The sequence below is a fragment of the Diadema setosum genome, chromosome 7 (genome assembly GCF_964275005.1).
Source record: "Diadema setosum chromosome 7, eeDiaSeto1, whole genome shotgun sequence".
NCBI classification, from domain to species: Eukaryota; Metazoa; Echinodermata; class Echinoidea; order Diadematoida; family Diadematidae; genus Diadema; species Diadema setosum.
The window spans coordinates 18,388,748-18,410,526 of record NC_092691.1 but is presented as its reverse complement, the minus strand read 5'-3'; the positions used below and the strand labels follow the sequence as shown (position 1 = coordinate 18,410,526).

Sequence of the window (21,779 nt, the reverse complement as noted above, 5' to 3'; positions counted from 1 at the left end):
ACAGCAGGCATAATTCAACCATGGTAAACACTAACAACTGCACTGCACTATACTGACATAACAGAGAAAGGTATTGAAGGGAATGAGCACATAGTTACAATATGCGATGACAGAACTGCCTTCATTTTTCCCTACCCCCTTTTTTCAGTGATTACGAATGTTTCAAACAAGGGACTCATGTGTTTGTAATGTCCAGTTGGTGAAGTAAGTTGGTGTACAGGGTAGAAATAAATAAACATGAAGGTACAAGTGTAGTTGCATGTTCAGTATGATTGCAGAAGGTCAAAGGTCAGTGCACTTTGATTACTAGTCTCATTTCCAGTCAGAGCGTCATGTAGAAATATCTTTCCTTGGTAGCATTATCTGGGGGGAAAGTTAGAAAAAAAAATAACATGAATGAATTCTATTTTCTGGCCAGTGATCCCATTTAAAAATCCCAATAATGATTTATTTGTATGGTATTGACATAAATTCGAAATTACTTCCTTTGCGCAGAGAAATAAAATATTATTTTTGCAGGGTTTAATTTCCACGAATTTTGTGAATCACAGGTGGATCACGAATTTACATGCAAAAATGTCTCCATGCGCTGGGTAATAGTGCATTTACAAATGCAGTAGTTTGCGGTGGCATCCATTCACGAAACTAACATCTTGTAAAAATGTCTATGACCTCCTCATTTGTAAAAATATCTGTACTGTATATGTGAAAATAACAGCGTACAGTGTTGTATACAGTAACCCTTTTTGAGCTTGAGTGCCGATTAGCACAGAAAACCCTGTAGCATTGTACATTCTATAAAAGGCCCTGGCACAAAAAGGGTTAACTGTTACTCCTTGGTCAGTGGTCAAGTTCTTAAAACTTGAAAGAAGTGTAAATGAAGGGTCATGTACACATGTACATGAACAGTACAATGTAGTGATTACTTGAGATGAGGAGGCATCTCAGTGGACTGTTTACAGACAGCAGTCAATTTCTCTATTAAAAAGTTCTGACATTATAAAAAAAAACAATCTGTATACGTACCTTGCATCAAATTGTTCTGTGTACTATTAATAGGACGATTCATAATGGGGGTGAAAGTTTTGTTGCTAAATAATCCCCCAAAATACCAAGATTCCTTTTTTTTTTTCTTCAAAATAATATTTGTGTGTGCAAACCAGTGGGAGGGTGATGGCATCATCACATGTGTAGGAAAAATTCAAAATTATGATAATCACCCGAGTTTCTTGTTTTGCATATTATCATGGCATAAACTCTGGGCATAAACTCTGAAGTATGTGTTTGTATGTGCTACTTGCAAGTACAAGTACCTACTGAACACCAAAGCAAATATGCTCACAGCCTTATGGTTCATGCTGATGTTCATGGCTTAAACAGAAATATTTGATATGCATGAAGACATAGAATAATATTAACTAAAATGTTTCTGCTTTACTAATGTTTTCATGTAAAAAAAAACCACACACACTCACACACACATGGCTGACTTTCACACAAAAAGCAGAACAGATCAGTTTACAAGCATATGAATTTCATAATTCCATCCATAGCAAAGATTTTTCCTGGAACCAGAAAGTTTGCCTAAGGATTGCCTGATATAGCAACAACTAAGGAAGTACATTCCAAGTAATGAAATGCACCTTATATATGTACAGGTAGAAGGAACAGGAGGTTACTAGACCCTTACGTGGAAAAATTAATAATTTTAATACAGTAGCAAAATGATGCAAATTCACATATTCAACGAATGGGGGGGGGGGGGGGGGGGGAGATCAATACCAGCTTTATGGCACCTGCTGTTCTCCTGTTCACTGCTTGTTTTTGTGCCACAGCTGTGGCTCTCATCCAATACAAAGCAGCTGTGTGTGACACTCCCTCCAGCAATTTGGCTAAACACCAGGCAAATACATTGAGCACTTCACACATACAGACAGCTGTGCTCAATAAATGCTCAAGAATCAATGCGGCTGCAGATAGCTCAAAGGTTCATCATTTCTCCTTTTTTTTTTTCATTCAAATGTCTGGTCCTGTGCTTATTGTATGTTACTAGTACGTACTAGCGGCAAAGAAATTGAGGATAATATCGCCATCCGTTTAGAATGCTAGGCAAAGAATTATTAAGTTTTATAATTGTTATTAGAAGAGAGAGAGCATGCTCTATTAATCAATGTCAAATAGAAAAGGCATCACGACTGGTATTACAGGTTAGCCAAAAAAAAAAAAAAAATCTCGAGCATTGATTACTTGGGATGTTGGTCACGAAAGCAGGTGGCAGACCTAAGAGAGAAAAAAAAAATACTGGAAGGCTTCACAATGACAGTAAAGTATGAACTAGATGGGGCATCTAGCTGGCTGTGACAAACAAGGAAATAAGTGGAGCATGATAGCTTTGAGGACTGCCATCTCAACACACACAAGAGTTTAATGCCACAAGACTGATCACCATTCAGGATCCCTACAGTACTATGTCACATCAATGATAGATCCGTCCGGTGTAACTGAGAGGTTTAATAGTACTGCATTACCTCGCAAGTGATCCAGATTATCTCCATAGTGTAGCTGGATCATCAGATAGTTGACTCCACTGGAGCCTCCAACATGGAAACCAACACCTGTCCAAGACATAAGAAAGAAGATAAAGAGCCATTTACAAACTCTTAATTACAGAATTACACATATAACACAATTTATGATATTATACTCAGTATGCAAACATACAAAGCCATGACATGCATTTGAATCTCATTACTATCCTTTAAAGGGAAGGTAAACCCAAAAAGCAATGTGGATTGAGTGAAAGCAGCAACATTAGTAGAACACATCAGTGAAAGTTTGAGGAAAATCGGACAATCAATGCAAAAGTTATGAATTTTTAAAGTTTTGGTGTTGGAACCGCTGGATGAGGAGACTACTAGAGGATATGACGTATGAGTGGACAGCAATACAAAGAAAATATAAAGGACATTCAACAAAAATTCACTTTTCTAGAATTATGAAAGAGCAATGGACCAACCTCTTTCAGAAAGCAGGGGGAATAATTGCTACCCTTAACATATGCCAATATCAAGCTGATGGAATTTGTAATTTCCATGAAAAATGGATTTTTGTAGAATTTTCTTTATATTTTCTTGGTATTGTTGTCCACTCATACGTCATAACCTCTAGTAGTCTCCTCGTCCAGCAGTTCCAACACCAAAACTTTAAAAATTCATAACTTTTGCATCGATTGTCCGATTTTCTTCAAACTTTCACTGATGTGTTCTACTAATGTTGCTGCTTTCACTCAATCCACATTGCTCTTGGGGTTTATCTTCCCTTTAAAATACAAATTCAAAGCATTTTTTTTTTTCAGAGCCACTTTATCAAAGTCAGACCCCGTTTACAGTGCGGGCTTGGCCGCGGCCGAGCCCAGCCTCAATTGCGAGGCCGGGCCCCGCAATTTTGTCCGTTTACACTGCCGGGCTCGGCCGCGCTTTTGATTCAAACCTTTCAATATTTTGTCATAGTGGCGCTCTGCTTGTAAACAAATGCAATTTGGTATTGTCTGGTTTTCAGACCCTTTGCCAAATGAATTCCGTGGCGACAAAGTCGCTGTTCGGGCAAAGGCCTTTGCCGAAGGAAAGAATCCTTTGCAGGACAAAACCACCTTAAACTATACTAGTTTTCAACGTTGAGGGGGTTAATATCCTGAATAGCGAAAGATACAGGCAGAGGGTTTGGTAGCCAGACTAAAATTGGCCGCGCAATTGGCCGCGCATTTGGCCCAGTTTGCGTTTACACCAAGAAAAGGCCGGGCTCGGCCGCGGCTTGGCCGCGGCTTGGCCGCGGCTCGGCCGCGGCCGCCACCTCCAGAGCGAGGCCAAATGCGAGGCCAATTTTGGCCTCGCATTTGGCCTTTTGCGCGTTTACACTGAAGCGGGGCTGGGCACGGCCGCGGCCGAGCCTCGCACTGTAAACGGGGTCTCAGATGAAGATGAACCACAAAAGAAATAATACATTATTCTACTAACAGATGCATTCCTGTTAACGTGGCACATGTTGAGCAAAAAAGAAAAAAAAAAACCATAAAAATAGTTCAAGTCAGGATTTTAACCTCAATCTCAGAGGCTGAGCTCTGTACAGCAAAGACAGTAGTACATGTATCTGAGGGAACATGAAATACTGTTTGTAATGTATCATAAAATCCAGCCATCAAGTAGAGTAACTGTTTTAAGTTCTTGATGAAAGACCAAAATTTAATGTATACAGACGGAAAAAATAATTCACTGATAAGTCCTTATTAATATTGTGTCATGGAAACACACACATGTATGTAATCAACATACATCAAGTAAACATACATGATTGTAAATACACATAAACACCAAGTTACATTTTATATACTGTACATGTCTGTATGTATGCTATGAAGATTCAATTCTTTTTACAAGTATCAGTAATGATTGACACATGGTGACTTTAACCTGATTTGCAAATGCATGTATCTGTTTACAGAGTAAACACACCATATTCGTGAAAGTAATACCAATGTTACCGATATCATATTAGCTGTCAATTTCAGCAATACTAACCCTCTTTCTTTTCAGGATTCATATAATAATATGCACCTGCAAGTTACTACCATGCATCTCAACGCAACAGAAAAGGGTATACTGGCTATGCAACTAACACTGAAATTGAGACCAAGTATAATAATAATAATAATAATAATAATAATGATAATAATATTAATAATAATAATAATAATAATAATAATAATAATGATAATAATATTAATAATAATAATAATAATAATAATAATAATAATAATAATAATAATAATAATAATGATAATAATAATAATAATAATAATGATAATAATAATAATAATAATAATAATAATAATAATAATAATAATAATAATAATAATAATAATAATAAAAGAAGACAGTGCTTACAATGTATATATTGCATAACACATAGTGCATAATGTCCCTATGCGCTCAAATAATATGTAAACATTTGTCATCCTGAATTAATTCTTGACCCTTTAAGTGCAAGAGTCTTGTGAGGCAGGTAAAAAGATGCTAATCTCTTGGTTAAATACTCATTTGGGAAGCAATAGACAGGTTAAAAATATTCAAAAGAATAGCACTAGAATTCTTCCCTCAGTCTATCTTAAGTAAGTGAGAGAAACATGTAAACAATAGGGTTGTTCTCATGCATCGTGTATTCCATACTTGCATGATACAGTCAACAGCATGAACAAAACATTGGCATAACTACTGCTTGTGGCTGCATGAAATAAACTAACAGCAAAATTTATTGTATTATCATAACATCTCAATGTGTTCTATGAAAGAGGCACTCCTCTGAATTTGGTGTATGAACTTGGCACTCAATGGAATGAGGTATACATTGAAAAAGTGGCATGCTACATACACCGCAAACTCTGATAAGCTTTTGGGTTTGTCAAAAACACCAGTCAGCAACTAAAAAAACATGACCATGTGGTATTGGAATACAGTTAAACCTGCCTTAGGGGCCACCTGTCTAGAGCAGCCACCTGCCATATACACTGTATGTGGCCACTAAAAAGTCCCCCCCCCCCCCCCCCCCGCCAGAGAAAGGCATGTTAAAGCCCCTGTCTATAGCAGCCCCCTTTTTTTCATCTCTCTTGGGTGGATGCTATAGACAGGTTTGACTGTATACATACATTTGCCCATTGGCAGAAAATTGGTTATGTTCTCCTATGAGAGAACATTTTCACATAAACAAGTACTGTAACCATCAATACCAGATGATAGAATGATAATGAAATATATCTAATATTCCATATAATGCCCCTCCCCCCTCAAAAAAAAAAAAAAAAAAAATCATCTGAGTGACCAATTATTTGCACTGTGTACAAATGTGACAACATGAACCCAAAAGTTTAATTCATCAAATGTCACCTTTACTGAGTATTGAGAATAACACACAAAAAGCAATGGGTAATTACAGTGGGTACTGAATATTCTGAGTGCAAAAGCTGGGCTGTGCTGGTGGTGATGTTGCAAAAGTGATTATCACAGAAAATAAAAGATGAAAGTCCAGGCCTGTGTTTTAAAAGTTAGTACATACAATGTACTCTGACTTAACACACATTAAATAGATGACGGCTTTTGTTGCTGCAGATACACATAACACTCCTTCATATGTTCCAACCTCAAGGTTTGAACAAGTATTTTTAGGGAGGTCATACAGGTCCTTAAACCCGTTGAAGACTAGCCCTCAGTATACTCAGGTAAATGTACACTGTAGGTGTCTATGGTAAATGCGTGCTATAGCAAAATAAGTTGTCCCATAGAGTTAGAATAGTAATTGATACCCTTAAAGGGTACCTCCGGATGATTTTCAGACTTTTACATTTGAACAACTATAGATTAGTCAAACTGAGTACACAGTTTCAGAATTTATAATGATTGGGATAAGGAATGAGAATGTTTTAAAAACTTATAACAAATTGCAATGAACAAGGATGATGACATGACAGCCTCACCATAAGAATGCATGAGTTGGGGCTCAAGGTAGCAGAACAAAAGAAGAAGGCATGCATGGATTTTTCATAGGTGAACTTGTTGAGCAAGCAGTATTGTAATGGAATTACACTGCTACATTTCTGAGATATATGAGGCTCTGATGTCATCAGCACTGTTCAGTGTAATTTGTGTAAGATTTTGAATTCATTGGTTTCTCTGCTCTAGGACCACAATAAATTCCACGAATCTATACATGGAGCTGTCGAATTATGTACTACATGATGTGAAATTATGAAAATCGTCCAGAATGCCCCTTTAAGATTGAACATCATACATGTGTGTCACCCCTCCCTGCCACAACCACAATCTCTACATAGAATGCCGCCTGATCAAACCCTTTAAAACAAGGACTGATTTGTGGTATTGGTGATTGCCTGGGGGCAGTAGACATTATCCAGCCTGCATATAGCTGCCCTGCTGAATGTCTGGGCTTGCCTGCATTATTGATAAACAGTTTTGAGTCATTGCACCAGGGGGAGAGAGGGAAGGGGGATCGGGGTAACTTTTCATTCATCTAATTGTGGTGGCCCTGCATAAAAAATGGACCTCAATGACATTGTAGTGTCAGTATGCCTGATATTAAGCAAATTTCCGCTTGCAATTACCTGATATCAAACGTAGTTTGGCAGTCCCATACATCATGAAACTTTTCATGCTGAAAATGTCACCCGTTAGTTGGATTGGAGCTTACAGTTTGTTATTAAATCAGTTTCCTTGCATATTTTAAGACAAAGAGCCTACTTGTATGTCTAGACCTTATGCTACACACTGCATCAGAAGCACATAACATCTACACTTCATTTGCGTATGTATTATAAAGCATAATAAACTGCCTATAAGTTTGTACAATGTTGTACAAATGTATGTGTATATAGGCTTCCAAGTGTGAAATAATGCCTCCGGTGACACTTCGTGGTGCAGGCATAACAGCATAGTATGTGTACACACACATGATAAACCAAGGATGTCCTTGTGTGCATATTGTACATGTTCAGTAAAGTGTGACTGACACACAAATGTACTGAAGGAGGTTATAAAAGAAAATGACAGGTTTATGAGTATGATAATGCTGAGGGAAAAAAAAAAAACAAATTCTAAAATCTAGTAGATTTTCTGATAACCATTATAGTGGTTCTAGTTGGGGTTAAAGAAGGTATAGTTCAGTGGTGGGGTGGCTAATTATATAGTAAAGACAATTTCAATTCCAGAAGACTTTGTGACAGTTCTAGTGGCTGATTATTAAGACATTGGGTGTGAAAGTTAACACCATCACTGTGCTACACCTGCTCACATTGCATTCACACTGGGACCCTACATCATGGGGACAGCCTGGAGAGATCCGATCTTTTGATACAACTGGCCATCCACACCTACTGAATTTTGACTGTCCTCCAGCTGCAGAGGCAATCGGCGTTTAGCGCAAGCCCTGCCATTCAACACCAGAGTTCACAAATGAGCACATCTGATGAATACAGCTGGGCACTATCAACTGCGCCCAAGGTAAACTCTACCCTCCAAATTTTGTCCCAAGACCTGACAAGGTTTCACATGAACACTGGGAGAAGTCCTCGAAGCATCCACAACATGGTTTTATAGGGGGAAAGTCCTGCAGTGCAGGACTTTCTGTGACATGTGGGACCTATGTGAACACAGGGTATGAGCATGGACCCTATGGTCCATGGTACGAGTGAGTGTACATGGACATGATGGCCCGAATTCACGAAGGTAGTACAAATGAAACCATGGTTTAAACCATGGACAAAAACCACGGAGCGCCAAGTGTCGCACGGAATATTTCGTTACGAAATTGATCATTTCGTCGACAAAATTACCGTTTCGTTACGAAATTATCATTTCGCGTGGACGAAATGTTCATTTAGTTACAAAATGTTGTCATTTCGTTACAAAATAATCATTTCATAGACGAAATGACTGATTTCGTAACAAAATATTCCATGCGACACTTGGCGTTCCATGGTTTTTGTCCATGGTTTAAACCATGGTTTCATTTGTACCACCTTCGTGAATTCGGGCCGATGTGTGCAACATACAATGGGCTAGGGTGGGGGGGGGGGGGGGGTTGAGAGAGGCACACAAATGAGGACATGTCCTTACCTCTTGGTATATTTGGAGAGGGTGCATTCCTGGCCCAGCCAAACAAAATGTTGCTATTGCCTTTGCAGGGGCTTCCACTACATTGCCTGTAAAGTATATTCATTCAACAAGAGAAAAAACGGATTGAATTAGTGATCATCTATATGGTAATGAATGTTATATTCAATGCATTTTACATCATATGTGACTACAAGTTGTATGCACTTCAAAGATTATGAAGTCCCAAGATAAGTATTAAGTTAAGGTCCAATTCTAAAAGAGGAAATATTTGTCTTTAAAATGATGTACATCACGCAGGTTGGTCGTTCAAAACGCATAAAAATATATGATCATAGAAACATAAACAAGCAGGAATGCTCCAATTTGTACCATACTTTTGAGAAAAGGTGCTTTAAAGTTAAGGGTATTTTCAAGTGCACTGAGCCATCTAAAAGAGATGACAGAAAATAAAAGTCTACAAAGATTAATAATATGCGTTTTATTTCATGCTTTCCAACTTTGACCTTAGAGTCAGAAAACACAGGAAAAACAAAATCGGCTGCATTGACCAAAATGTCCATCAACCTTAGAAACTTTTTGTGGGTTTTGTGAAGCAGGGACACACTTGGATAATCATCACACAATCAAAGTAAACTTGACAATACCACTGACAACCAACTAGTTGAAAGGTTAGGAATGGACTACGAAGGGCAGTCGTGTATCACTCAATCATCCAAGTTTTAGTTTACACTATTCACTCTATTCAGTGATATACAAAGTAAATAGTGCCTTTTTCCTTTTATCCAAAAGGATTGTTATAGCACGCAGCCAGCATACAGTACAGTATATCACCAACAATTCTTCTACTTCTGCTACTGATACTAAGTTGCCTTTGGGACTAGTAATATGTAACGTCAAAGTACGCTGTACACCTCATTCTCTATCAGGCACAACCATACTATACACAATGTATGGTAAGGTGTTGCAGCAGATTTCTTTCTCCCGATGTCAGATTTATAATCACAAACAAATATTGTAACACAGGATACCACCACATTATGTAAAAGTGTAGGCATTGATGATGTACTCAGGGGCGGATCCAGGAATTCCGTAAAGGGGAGGCGCCTTTACAAAATTAAAGGGGGTGCACACACCTCCCCCCCCCCCTTTTTTTTTGACAAAAAATAAAGAGGGGGCACATGCCCGGTGTGCCCTCCTCAGGATCTGCCACTGTTGTACTGAAGAAATGTTGATAAGATCCTACATTTCTGTGAATAGTGTAACTTTTATATACTAAAACCATTGCAATGACAAAGAAACACTATAAATGAAGCAAGTATGTCTTCATTATAAAAAAAAAAAGAGTTAAAAGAAAAATACACAGGACAACGGGGAGAGAGGAATCTTAAGTAGGAAATAGAAAGAGGAAAAAGAGGAAGAAAGGAATATTTTGATATTCAAATTACACATTTACCACAAGTGCTGCTTTCATAAAAGACATAAAATACTGCTATCACTTCATGCTACATTGTAGTTCCATCTGACACCCCTACATGCCCCTCACATCAGATGAGAGAACTAGTTCACTAACAGGAGGCTATCAATGCATGAACCTCTGCATGTTTGATATCACTTTATAGCAAAGGGACCAGTACTCACACAACACTTTGCATATCATCCCGCAGCTCCCTACACCCGTAGACGAGCATATGGTGGATGGTCTTCATGGATGCTCTCGGCTCGAAATTGACTGTGGTAGCAAGAACAAAATTTTGAATATTTACCTTGGCTGTCGCTAGACAAATCAATTGCAGTATACATGTATGTATTTGCTACAAAAGACCAAACTGATATTTCAGTGATATTATAGGTTTCCAACTGTATGCATAATTAACATTACACACTGTGTAAGCTGTTATTTTCACGAGGGTTTAATTTTCACAAATTTAGTGAATCACTGTTTGACCATGAATCTTAGCAACACGCGAAAATGTTGCTGTGCGCTAGGGTAATAGTACACTTACGATAGCCTCGATTTCAATTAACAAAAACAACATCTCGCAAAAATGTCCCGAGACCTCCTCGTTCGCGAAAATATCTGTATGCGAAAAAAACAGCTTTTTTTTCTATACAGTATACAGAGCAAGCTGGATACAATATTTGACATACAAGATCAGTATGCTTGCATTAGAGGTGACTCAAATTATTCATTACTGGCTCTAATCATACCTGAAAATGATTGATATCATTACATTATCTGACTCAATCAAAACTGAATGTTCCACTTCTCTTCTCTGCCTTCCTGTGAAAGTTCACTAGTTTATATTATCATAAATAATACATCATGGATTTGTGGGTAGATACATATAAAATTCACGGTCTACAGCAGTACACTGAATTATGATAAAGTCATTGGAATTTCACTGATGATTTTCTTTCTTTAGAAATAAGAAATATGCTAATGTGCATAACTGCAAATACTGCAATGTACCATATTTTCTTCTTTTAAAATACTCAGATGAGAGAGATTTCAAGGTAAAGGCCGGTTTGACGTACAATGTAGAATGCAATTCCAGTCATTTCACAATATTAGTAACAGCATATCTTGGACTCCATCAGCTAACTAAATACATTCCCAGTTTATAGAAGATTACCAAGGTAACAAAAAGAAAAGTTGCCTAGTAAGGCTTGTCCAACATAGTCAGTAGTTGATGCATGCCGAGAAAACTGGCCGCGTGTACGGACTAGTACATAAATATAATCACAAGAAGGAAATATGTAAATATTTCTCATCATTCAGTACTGGGACTAAAACAAAATTCCTGATTTTGACTGCATTTGTGACCTGGTCAGTTGAATAACACTCACCAATGTAGGAATCTCTGTAAGGTGCTGCCTCTGCATAGCACAAGTATTCTTCAGGCTGTTAAAGGTAAAAGAAAAAAATACATATGTGGAAAGAGTCAGAGATGCAATGAAATTATTTAATGCATACATGTCCAATAAATGCAGAAATTCATGCTTATACCAACACACACACATCTAAGACAAGGCTAAGATTACTATTAGTGTTTTTTGTTCCATTCTTAACCATAAACTACGTTGTACTTTGAAATGAATTCTGAAGTGCTGATGAATATGGAAAAATGAAAGTCAAAGATTATGTGTTTTTACGAAAAATCTCAAAATATTGCCCCCAATTTTTTTCTTTAAAGAAAATAATGCCTACTGTAAATGTGTACATCAATTGTATCAAAATACCACTCAGATGAAAGAACTTGACAAGTTCTAGCATTTGATATTAAATTTGTTTATCTATAGCTAACTTTTCAAATTATTGCAGATTTATGATTTTCCGAAAAAGTAACATTTTTTTTTTTTTTGGAATTGCCCATAAAATGATTCACTCAAATAAGTTCTTGTTCAATGACATTCATAACACATTTTCAATGTCAGCATAAGTTTGAGCTACAAGCATATGTGGACATTGTATAATGTTTGTAGTTCAAATGTAGTTGTAGCTCATATGTTTGAGCTACAACTTGTGTATGCATGCTTTGTCAAGGGGTAAACACACTGCGGTAATGTAGAGACCAACACAGAGCTAAATGTAACACATACACTCAGCATACACACACAAATGCAAAAAAAAAAAAAAAAAAAAAAAAAAAAATGTGCAACTTGTACCTCAGTCAGCTCCATTAATGGTGAAACGCACAATATCGGAGAACATACCAAATTTCATTTCATATTTGAATACGTTGCATGTAGCCGTAATACAACTCTACCAAAGGTCAAGTCATTGGCGTGGAATATTTTGATTCGATGAGACATACACTGTACATGTACAATTGTAGCTTTACATTCTGACACACACAAAATCAAAAAGTAAACTGGATCTTTCTCAGTCATCACAGAGTTTGTATCTATTCAGTTATTACCCAGTAATAGAATGCCAACCAAATATCCTCAAAATTGCATTAAATGTACTTTTTATTCAGATGATTATTTATCAATGTATGTTCCTCCTTGGTACGAGTGCTTTCAGAAGATCCCCCCGCCCCCCCCCCCCAAAAAAAAAAATGAAACAGACAAAAAAAAAAAAACACAAGAATCATCCAACTGAATACCGATGAGTTTAGCTTATTGTGGAAATATTTCCTGGTTATAATTGTCATTCCTTTTAATTGTACTGGGTAAACAGTCATCACTGTCTAGGAACAGATCATGCATTCCCGCATATAATGAGTAGTAGTCCTGCTACAGGCACAAGGCTCTGGCACAGTAATTATGCAGCCGACTCCATAAATAAGAATTTCATTACGGCTGTGCATACAGAAACCTATGCCTTGTCCTCTCTTCCTCATACTCTCTTCCTCTCTCTCCTTCTCTCCCATCACTCCCCAGTGCTCAGCTCAATATGGGTTTCCATCTTCCGTGCACTGATGAAAAAGCCTACCGTAGAGTATACACTTGTGACTATAACCTGTGCTTGTAAATCATCCATGTAAAATTTGCCTGACTGCATGCAAATTTATGGCAATTGTATAATAACCTGCATTTCTACAGATATGTTTCATTCAATGTTTGTAAAAAGAGATGATAGGTATGAAAATCATACAAATGCTTCATACATTGTATATCAATGAAAATGTTTCTTTGCTCACACATTTTAAACTCACAGGTTTACAAATTTCTAGAACCACAACACAGGAAAACTTTTTGCATGGAAGCAGATAAACATTACATGTACACTGTAGGTCACTTTTTTTGTAGTAATCTCTCCAATTTTGCTCAATAATTTAAAGGTAGGGAATCCCATTTGCATGCCTCAAATGAAGAGTTGTATAAATACAGTGGTATGTTGAAGAGAGTATCATTTTAGAAACTCCCATAAAGTATTGAAAGTGGAAGGTAACATTTAGTACGTTTTTATTGACCGTTAGATTTTGAATTGAATTTTTTTCGGGGCTCACCGTAAATTCCAGTACATTACTAGGCTACCTTTGCAGACCCATGCACTGCATGTGTGTCCATCATGTATATTATGTGAAGAAAGTTCATCAAAACTTACAAACATTTCTATATATACATTCTTGCCACACACTCTATATGTTATTACATCAGCTCTTATACTTTTAGATTTGTGTTTATAGATAAAAAATACAGAAGACTGCAACAAAAAGGCTTAAGTGTGGCTGACACACAGAACTACTGAGTAGTTGAGTTTTGTGCATTATTCAAATTGTAGATAACTGTTGACTTCCAAATTTCTCAGCAGTGGCCTAAACAAGTCCCCTGAGGTTAATATTTAATGTTTTGCTGCATTTTGGGAGGTCTGTAAAAGGTATCCCCTACCTTTAAAGGGAATTTCCATCTATAGCATCTTTTATCAGGCATATTCTCCTTTCAAAATTGCATCTCTCTAGAGGAGTGGAACAGCATACATTCACTGCACTTCTCAGATAATGAACTTTTCCAGTAGCCAAGCAATTTGTCTCTATCATTTTTATAACTTCTTTTAAGCAATCAAATACATTGTAAGAGCAATAATTCTATACTCTTTGAAAGTTATGTTTGAAACAACAAAATGGGCACATGTAAATTATAAAGGTACGTACAGTAGAAGCATATGCAGAATTATGACATTATGATGTGTCTAAAATGAGTAAAATTTGTGGGTTCCTCCCATGAAAAGTGTAAAAGAAGCAAAAACAAAACAAAACAAAACAAAACAAATCAATGTGGCATGCCTTGTATGTTTTGATTTTGTAATTTCTCGCACTGCCACAACATCTTGTAGAGCTCATACATGTACATGTGTATACTCTGTCAAAGTGTCTATTAAAGGTTTTTCAATTGATATATCAAGTCATTCTGTAAAAGTGGCTATTGTCATGCTGGCCGAGTAAGACGATTTTCACACATTTTTGATTTGGTAGAATCACTTGAGACATCTACTACTTGGAACATGTGGCAAGCACAAATAGTTGTGTGCTTTTATTTTTGCGCTACATGTAGCTTCTGGTTGCATGAAATGTGAAAAAATGTCCACTTGACAGCACTCTACATACAAGATTATGTACGGTGGTCTGTACTGGGTGTATAGAATAATGAACTTAATTTCATTTTTGGATGATACCTCAGGGATAATGAACCTTCGGAGCAACAACCCTTCAGAATAACAAACTGTAACCCGAAACAACTGTCAAGGAGAGACAGACACAAAAGTTTGAGAACCAACAGCAGTATTTGAGATATATGCAACTGCATTCATACCAGAGAATCAGAAAGAGAAGTGAGAAAGAGCCCATGGATGAAACATATATTTGGCTAATACCAGGGAGGTGTCCCACCTCCCTGCTAATACAGTTGCCATAGAGATGCTTGGAATTCAGCTGCCATAAGTGTCACAGACAGAAGCCATGTAGTATATTATATCACAGTAATGCCACATGAGATGGGCGCAAGATTCAAGAAAAAAACCGGGGCCGTGTGACTACAGTGAAGTTCTTGAGTAGCTATACAATAGTGGTCTCGCCAGCTGTTACTTAGCAACAAGAAAGGAAACGTGGGAAACTCATGATGGGAGTTATAAAACATTCATGAGATACAACTCTCACTTGCAAGCTGACGCTGGAATGCATACTCTGGAAGCTTTAAATAAAAGCTCAACAATAAATCAAACAAACAAATTATACAGCCTATAAGATGAACAGATAAAAGAATCTGTAATCAGACACCATTTGGAGTAAAAGAGAAGATGCATTCATATGAGCTGAGACATGGTATGTACACTGTGGACAAAATGTGTTGATTATTAGCAAACTGTACATGAATTACATTTAAATCTATTGAATGTTACTGTATTGTTTCTCCTTCACAGAGAACTTTGTGAATTACATAAAAAACACTGTCATTATTAAAAGATGAATGGCTTCCCTAGATTTTGTACTAATTGTAAAACATAAAATGTATCTTTCAATGCCTTGATCAGCACAATATGAAAATATGTACTCTGTAGTTTAAAACCTCTGAAAAAGGACAGCTAGAATATTTGATGCATAACAGAGTTTCTCCATTGCACATTATGATATTATCAGCTTTCTTAAACCATTGAGGACGGACTGATTTTGCTACAGTACATCACACATTTTCCATAAACACCTGCCCAAGTATACTTGGGACTCGTCCTCAACAGGTTAAAATGCTGAAAATGTATTCGCAAAGTACTGTACATATGTGACCCGCTACAACAAAAAGGTCCTAAAGTCGCGCACGGTCGAAGCCGTGAAAATCGATTTTGAAGTCAGAGCATCATAATTGGTCAAAATGTACGATTTTCTGATTTTGACATATTATTGGAGTCTGACATGTCTTCTATCATCTGTCGAAATTTTGAAGCAAAATGATGAAAGGAAAGACCAAAAAATAGCGTTTTTCTGGGCCATGTTTTTGGCGTTTCAACCAAGCAGAAACCGGTTCGAAAATTTGGATTGAGCGCCACATACAGGCTCCGCCCCTAACAACGACCGGAGTGATCTCATTGGTCAGTTTGCTGCTTGCCGCTAACCGAAGCGTGAAGCTCGCACACTGCTAAGTCGACTGGTGCGTGCGGGCGGGGTGCGCTGTGCCCAGTCGCTTCTCCTGGCATCCTGGTCACTGATTGGTCGGTGAGGAGACCGCCGACGCTGTGCTTGAATGAGCATTTCGGGGGTTGCTAGGGCTTACCTTCTATTGTCCGGAGGTGAAAACTGACTACGTGCCACTTGATCACGATAGCGTCGCAAGGAAAACTTTTAGGGCGCTTTTCTCGAAACAGTGATTTCCCATACGTCTCGACATGCTCTCTTTTAAACATCGATATCTCCGCACCCGATTATTTTCATAAGATTTGTTATATATCAATTTAAAGCAGAAAGATTAGGGAATTTTGTCATGCAATTTTCAAATAATCGACCTCACCCGACTTTAGGATCATTTTGTTGTAGCGGGTCACATATGTTGATGATTTGGAAAAACTGACCATTCAAATGAATTATCCCAGCTCGATTTACATGCAGGATCTACTGTATGGCACTAATGTGTTCAAGTCCCATTCAAAATGCAGGAGTTTAACAGCAATTGTTTGTTTTCAATTTAGATAGTATAGTCATCTGTGTACATCTATATACAATTGTATAATTTTAACAACTATTATGAAATGTGAAGCTGTTGACCTTTATGTTTGGCCATGATACGACATGATTTGATGCACTTTGCTGCGATTATTTATTGAGTAACTTTTTTTTTTGAAAAAGTTGTATGAATAATTTGTAAAACTGCCTCATCTGGCACTCAGAGCAGCCCACAGTTCCATGTATATATGGAAAAGATGAAATTAACTACACTGTATACAGCTCAACTTAGTAGATGAGGATGATATCAATGTGTCACAGCAGACATTTAATGAGTAGAAGATTGGTTTTTGGTCAATACGTTGTAAGAGTGCTAAAAGTTTGTACCTCATAGACATTAAAGTTATGTGGTTAAAACACTATTTAACAATTCTGAAAGAAGTCCATTCTGCAAATCATCAAAGGGAAAAAAAAACATCTGAAATGTGAGGGCAATGTTACAGAACACAAAAGTAAATCAGGTTTATGTTTGTGTGTAATTGCAGTTCAAATATTATTTTTTTATCATGAAGTGATCAAATTCTAGTGTAAATCTAGTTCCTTGTACAGTATGTATTTTGAAGTGTTGTCCTTCATACATGTGTAGATTCACAGTGAAATTTAAATAGACTGAATGTTGATACCTATTCTGCATTGGGGGAAGGGTTGATTAAAGTTCAGACCAGTAATCATGTTTGTTTTCTGGGCTGCAAACCACTGCACAAGAAACATATTTTCGAGTCAAAAAGCATATTGGGTTCAAAAGTGGGAAATTTTATACAAAGGATGTTTAACAAAATTTCAGAAAAAATACATAATTTGCCATCTCAAAATCACATTTTGTGTTAATTTTTTATTAACAAAAAGCATACTAATTATCAAAATCTACATCGACATACTACTTATCACAAAAACATTGTACTAGTTTGCAACTTTGAGATTTTATTTGTTCATGAATTCATTTTCTAATATGGTCTTAAGATACAGAGAATGGGCAATGGTGTAACACTAAAAATTGATTTAAGATGAGAAAACAAAAGGTTTTATATTTTTCATCTGTATTATCTTCATGAATTTCCTTATAGGGATGCAAACATGATTACAAATCATTACAGATGTCTGTAATTTCTTAGCAGCATGTTATATTTTGTAGATACTACAAGCACATCAATGTAAGACTGAAAATAGTGTTGTGGCTATCACGGTGCAACATTTGTCAATTGGGAGAGTACAAAGCATTTTGAGGCAAACTTTGCTTTCTGTAGGTTATACAGAGCTCTCTTTGATAATATGCCATCTGAAGGAGACAACTGCCTTGAAAATGAGGTTGCATGCCGTCTATCACAAAGACCACAGGGTAGCCGCGAGCTCTAGGCTTTTCTCCACTGCGTAGAACACCATTCACAAGCTCCTCCTGAAATGACCATTACGGCTGAGTTGTCATGGAAACGGATGACATCATTATTGTGCTCTCCACACACAAGGGCAGCCCAGAAGGCTGTCTGTACTACCAGCAAGTCATTCTGGCACAGCGGCAATTAATGGGGTTGAAGTGGGTTATATTAGCGAGGGCTTGGCTGATAATACCTCGTTGTATACCTCTCTTGTGTCATGTCAAACTAAATTATTTGCAGTATGAGCATTACACTTTTGTCGCTGAATATCACTGTTTTTCATAAATGATTCACTGAACTTTGCATCTCATACTCCTATATCATTTTATGGTGAAGTGTATTTTTTTCTTTTCTTTTCCATAACAGGTAGTAATAATTCATTCTGAAAGAGGAAAAGTTTTTAAACCATACAGTACACTTTAAAAAAATGCCTAGCAGAAGTGGACTTTTTTCACATATTAATAATTCTTTAAAGCATAAGAGTGAGGACCACAAATTACTTGAACAATAAAAGAAAGGAATACTTGTCATTGAAAACAACCAATTTTCCATAAGATGTGGCCAAATACATGTGGAAGTTCTGCATGAATGAGTCAGTGCCAGTGCATGGCATTGATGTAAATTACTGTTACAATGTACAAAATCATTGTAGACATTTCATATGTCAAAGAAACAATTGAATTTGTAACTGAAAAGTTAATTACTGTATACACCATATATTTTAGTGAGTCTATTTTTCACAAACCAAGTCTTTCCAACGATTTTGAGTGGTTATTACACAATTTGTATATACAATTTACACATGCATTGTATGCAAACATGCAGTGATGGACAAACAAATGTACCGTACATTGTACATTGTATGTACAGTATGTGAATGTTGCATTCATGTCTACAGGTATCAGATTTAATTGTTTCATGTGTTGTAAAATTAAAACACTGAAATGAACATCAAAATAAAGTGTGCATTGACAAATACCATTAATGCAAACATAGGACTTGAAATACATGATAATGTGCAATTGTACAGATACAAAAACAAACACAACTAATTGATAAAGATACAAGTGTAGTTCTAGTTTTAAAACCTGAAACATTGTGCATCATGTGAAAGAAACATTCAGAATTTCAAGATACATGTACATGTACCGGTAGTAAAAAATCTAGGTGCTAACGATGTTCAAAAGTATTTCGAACACAAAATGCAGATTTTAATTATAAATATATCATTTGGTCTTTTCATAATGTCACAAAGATAAGATCTGTTATAGGAAAATAAGATTTTAAAATCAAATCTGGACTTTCTATTAAAGCTCTGCACAATTCCCAAATAAATACTGTATTTAAGTTCTAAATACAGAACATGGCCTCTGAGCAAATCACTTCATCACGTTTAATTGTTAGTGATACAATATTACAGTGTACTTGCACTCCGAGTACATATTAATATCATTACTTTAGTTTTGAAAGCTTTTACCTACCATCTAATAATTATCAGAAAACATGTAACATGCCACGATAAGTAATTAGTGCAGAAGACACTAATTTCATGGTTCAACAGCCTTTGCACGCTAGCATTTTCACAACACAACTGATCATAATTGGCTTCTTCATGCCTGCAAGTATGTACACCTGGAGCCAACACTGTCACTTTTTTCCTTTTTTTTTTAAACAGAAAAAAAAAAAAAAACAGGGATGGAAATGCATTACACGGTATGTACAATTTGTACATGTTTGTATTACAGTTTTGACATGCCTTCTTTTTCTTCCTCATGTTATGCAACCACATGCCTGGTTGATTTGTTCATGGACTATAACTGGTCACCTGATGAATTGAACCAGCAGATCTCATCTGTAGTTATATACAGGGCTCGACACTTACAGTGGCCCGGTGGCCCGGGGCCAACAAAAATGCACGTCGGGCCACCAAAATTTCAGAAATGAAGAATTTGGTGGCCTGATCTGGCCATCAAAAAAGGTCGGATGTTTGCCTTTGGGCCACCAAAAATAAAAGTTTGTGTGGAGCCCTGTTATATCTGTATAAGCCATTTGCTTGCAAAGCAAATGTGCTGCCAACTGGACCACTTTGCTGCCTAAATTTCAGCCACCATTCCTTCCATAGACAAGCAAAAAACAAAAGCAAAACTACGCTTATCAAATCAGACACAAAAATTAAGAAGGGGGGATTATCCAGACAAAAATAACAAAAGAATATTTTGCAGTTTAACACATGGTGAAAATAAGAACTGAACCACAAAGTTTCAATAAACATGCAGAAGAGTATAAAACATGATCTTTGTGATAGAAGGCTGAGGCTTTGTAGTGTACAAGCTTAGGGGCATCACCAGCTTTTTCAAGGGGGGGGGGGGTTTGTTTATACTTCTGGTTCCACTTCCGGGTTTCATCAGCTAACAAGCAAAAAAAAGAAAAAGAAAAAAAAAAAGAAGCCACTTACCCACGCACATGCGGGTAAAACTTTTTTTTAAAGGGTCGGGGGGGGGGGGGGGGCAGTCACACCAACACACCCCCACGCCCATAACACTATAAAACCAAAGATACAAAATTCATACGAGATTAACCCAACTGCCTTAAATAGCACTCACCATTTTAGGTATGACACCAGGCATGAGGATATCCATGGTGAAGTCTTCAGTCTGCTGTCTTGGGTACTGCATCCTGCTGCCTGTCAGGGTATTGTATGGATACCTGGCCTCACATGCGGACAGTAAGTGCCACATCACCATGGAGAGTGCTTGAAGAACCACTTGGACTGATGCCATTTTTTGCTTGTTGTTGTTCTCTCAAGTGGTTGTTTTGATGTCAAGCAATACGATAGCTTTCCACTTGTATTCCAAATGCGGATTTTGTCAGGACTTCTAACGAATACAGGATGAGAGTTTAAATTATCAGTTTTATGTTTAATCCTTTTTATCAATTGTTTGTAACACATCCACTTGAACCAACTGTTGGTAAATCAATTTAAGTATCAATTTCCTGCTCTATCATCGTGATGGGCACAATGCAGGATTCTAGGAAGTTCAGGAGGGCGATGCATGAAATATGATTCTCTGGTTATTGCTAATTTAAAGGTGAGGCTGATGCAAAATGGAAAATACTGTTGGATGTGGCTTCACATGAATCACACAGATGTACGTGTACTATATGAGGAGTGCTGTATGCAGTCATCAAGAGGTACTCCATGTCCATAGTGCTGCATACCTCGAGGCTGAGCTTGGCAGCAGCTTAGACTCAACTTTGTGGTTGTCAAGGTTACAGGAAGTTCCAGAGACCTGTATGCAAGCAAAAGAATAAGGGGCAAGGATTATGAATGTCAAATCACACAGTGTTTCTTGGGGAATACATACACCATTCAAGTACACTTACTGTATGTACAAACTTGACAATATACTGGTTTATTTCATACTGTATCATGCATATTTCTTCTTCTTTTTTTTTTTTTGGCTTTATTAAAGGCAAAGGTACATGTAGTTTGCAATGACCAGAGACCTTGCCCAAGGAATCCCTGACGTAGCAACACTAATGCATGCAGAATGAATTCAGGTACTGAGATG

The 21,779-nt window shown here is 37.1% G+C and overlaps 1 protein-coding gene across 1 annotated transcript in view; it reads right to left on the bottom strand.

Annotated features, from left to right (window-relative positions):
- The window catches only part of LOC140230414 (peptidyl-glycine alpha-amidating monooxygenase B-like), a 60,229-nt gene extending 38,882 nt beyond the window's left edge, over positions 1-21,347 (bottom strand). Inside the window, exons 1-5 of the mRNA XM_072310565.1 lie at positions 20,811-21,347; positions 11,526-11,580; positions 10,317-10,407; positions 8,679-8,764; positions 2,529-2,615 (exon numbers count right to left, since the gene is read on the bottom strand). Of these exons, the coding sequence (XP_072166666.1) occupies positions 2,529-2,615; positions 8,679-8,764; positions 10,317-10,407; positions 11,526-11,580; positions 20,811-20,987 (496 nt within the window). The 5' untranslated portion in view covers positions 20,988-21,347. The remainder of the gene's footprint in view (positions 1-2,528; positions 2,616-8,678; positions 8,765-10,316; positions 10,408-11,525; positions 11,581-20,810) is intronic.
- Between the last annotated feature and the right edge of the window lie 432 nt (positions 21,348-21,779).